The following is a 3,113-nucleotide window of genomic DNA, read 5'->3' on the forward strand; positions in this document are numbered from 1 at the left end:
TACATCAGGCATTATATCTACAATGACAACTACAGGTGGTAAATTGGTAACGGAATAGTTTTATTCAAGCAGGCAAAAACATCTTGATGTGAGGTTTAAGAAACAAATTATAATCCTTTTTAAAAGCTAAAAGTTGCCAATGCCTTCTGTTAACTCCAAGTTTTGGTCAACATAATAGACATTTACATAAGCTTGCACTGCTCTGGATTTGGATATTTCTTTGGTGGTATGGTATGAAAAATTTGCCAGAGCCTCATTTTCAGTTTGTGTTATTCTGCTCATCCTCATTTTACATTTTCAATACTGATGGGCGAGTACTAGAACAACATCTTCTACCTCAGCTCTACTTGGATGTTGTTAGAATTATACATTTGTTGTCATATATCAAGCTGTTTTACCTTATTTTGTAGATAACTACCTTTTAACTTTGGAATAAACTGCCTAATAAATGGGGCCCATGGAGGCAGCCTTTCCTAGGTAGAGGGAAACAAAGTACTATCAATAGTGAAAATATATGAGCTTCAAACAATTGCATGATTGGATAACTAAGACATCGTAAGTTTTGAAAAACTTGTAATTTTAGTTTAAACGTTTATTTTGCATTAACATTGTGGCCACAATTTTTTTCTTCCTTGGAGATGGAGCCTCCCTCTGTCACCCAGGCTGGAGTGCAGTGACACGATCTTGACTTCACTGAAACCTTTGCCTCCCAGGTTCAAACAATTCTGCCTCAGTCTCCCAAGTAGCTGGGATTACAGGCATGCACCACCATGCCTGGCTAATTTTTGTATTTTTAATAAAGACAAGGGTTTCACCATGTTGGCCAGGCTAGTCTTGGACTCCTAACCTCAAGTGATCTGCCCACCTCAGCCTCTCTAATTACTCGGATTACAGGCAAGAGCCACCACACCCGGCCCACAATGTTTTGTTTTTGTTGTTTGTTTTTTTCTAAATCAACCATAAAGTGTAAATATCTGTTCTTCTTTCCCCCATATGAGCACCATAGCTCCCAATCAAATTTAATAATGAGTGTAACTACACTATAAGAGCAATAAGATTTGGGGAGAATTTGATTTTTAAAAAACAGAAATATTAGAAGGTATCCAAAACATTTTCCCTTCAAAGGAAAGTACTACTTTCCTAAGGCTTCATAATAAAGTATTCATTCTCTATTCTATCCACCTTCCCCAAATCAGCATTTTCTATAATGGCATTGGAGGCCAGCTTTTAACTCTTAAATTTGTAGCCAGGTTTGAAATAACTTGAATCAAACATTTATTCATGGGGCTTAATGTAAAGGTGTTTAATCAGAGTTTCAGAACTGAAATTCAGATTCAACATTTTAGAACTAGAAATGTTTGATTTTCATTTTCTAGCATATATGTTGTAGGGTATATTTTAAGCATGAATGTTCTCCCGATTGTGACATTTAAGGGTAAATTATGAAATAACAACACTGCTATTGGAAATATTTCCCATAAAATCTCTATGGCATCTATTTTTGTGTATTTCAAAGACTATAGTTGTTTCAACGTTATCATTAAGGATTCCTGGGCCTAAAATTTTCTAAGATGATCTGATTAGATTAGCATGAAAACACATGAAACATTCAATGAATCAGAATGCTTACACAGAATTATAGTAATTATGTTACTTCAGATCTAGTATCTTTGAGTGAATTATTTTACACTTGGCTGTTAAAACAAGATGAAAGGATATTTTCTGAGAAATTTGAGAGAAGACATTACAATTTAAAACATTTTAAATGACCTTTTGTTGTCTACATTTTCTGATTACAAAAGTGGTACACACTAATTCAGAAAATTTAACTTAAAACATAGGAGTGATATCTAAGGCAAAAAAAGAAAGAAAGTTCTCTGTCATTTCCACCCTAAATAACCACTCAAAACAGTATTTCAAACTCAGGCTACAAGAGGTTATTTGGAAGAAGCTTAAGCAGGGAAGTGTTTTAATTAAGGCTTTCTTGATGAGAGTATCTACAAAGCAACTGTAGCATGGGGACAAAAATGCTTCTTGAAAAAAATAAAATAAAAATTATTTTATATTCGGTTAACACATTAAAATATACTCTATTATTTGAGGAGTTATTACCTATGACAATGCTCTTCATATTGAATATATCAATTGATAATTTATTTAGCATAGCTGTCTCTTTAAGCATTAGCATTTTGCTTAAAACACCTAGAATAGCTTGTCCACTGCTGCCGCCTCCTTCTTCTGCCGCTCCTGGGGCTGCTTGTGTGCTCGTTTGGTGCGAACCTGGTACCTCTTTTGTGAAGCGGCAGCTGAGGAGGCTCCAGCGCTCGCTATGGCCGACGAAAAGCCCAAGGAAGGAGTCAAGACTGAGAACAACGACCATATTAATTTGAAAGTGGCGGGGCAGGATGGTTCTGTGGTGCAGTTTAAGATTAAGAGGCATACACCACTTAGTAAACTAATGAAAGCCTATTGTGAACGACAGGGATTGTCAATGAGGCAGATCAGATTCCGATTTGACGGGCAACCAATCAATGAAACAGACACACCTGCACAGTTGGAAATGGAGGATGAAGATACAATTGATGTGTTCCAATAGCAGACAGGAGGTGTCTACTGAAAAGGGAACCCTGCTTCTTTACTTCAGAACTCTGTTCTTTAAAGACCAAGATTACATTCTCAATTAGAAAACTGCAATTTGGTTCCACCACATCCTGACTACTACAGTATAGTTTTCTCTATTCTTTCATTTTCCCCTTCCCCATTCCTTTATTGTACATAAAGTAACTGGTATATGTGCACAAGCATATTGCCTTTTTTTTTTTAAACAGCCAATGATATGTTTTGATTGACATCAAGTGGAGACGGGATGGGGAAAAATACTGATTCTGTGAAAATACCCCCTTTCTCCATTAGTGGCATGCTCATTCAGCTCTTCTCTTTATATTCCAGTAAGTTATTTTGCTCTCACTGTTTTAACAAAAATACAACATAAAAATCCTTGCATACCTTGTTTGATTGGAGACTTTTAATGTTTTTCATTTATCATTGTAAAACCAAGGACAATTTTATAACTTTTTTGTACGTAGCTGTTACATGTAGGGCAATCTGTCTTT

At 35.8% G+C, this 3,113-nt stretch overlaps 1 protein-coding gene across 1 annotated transcript; it reads left to right on the forward strand.

The window, feature by feature from the left end:
- The first annotated feature begins 2,217 nt into the window (after nt 1-2,217).
- On the forward strand, nt 2,218-2,982 carry LOC108293375 (small ubiquitin-related modifier 2). Its single transcript, XM_017514708.2, has one exon. The coding sequence runs from the start codon at nt 2,330-2,332 to the stop codon at nt 2,594-2,596; it is 267 nt and encodes an 88-aa protein (XP_017370197.1). The 5' UTR covers nt 2,218-2,329; the 3' UTR covers nt 2,597-2,982.
- The last annotated feature ends 131 nt before the right edge of the window (nt 2,983-3,113 follow it).

The sequence above is a fragment of the Cebus imitator genome, unplaced genomic scaffold, assembly GCF_001604975.1.
Source record: "Cebus imitator isolate Cc_AM_T3 unplaced genomic scaffold, Cebus_imitator-1.0 Scaffold535, whole genome shotgun sequence".
Classification (NCBI taxonomy): Eukaryota; Metazoa; Chordata; class Mammalia; order Primates; family Cebidae; genus Cebus; species Cebus imitator.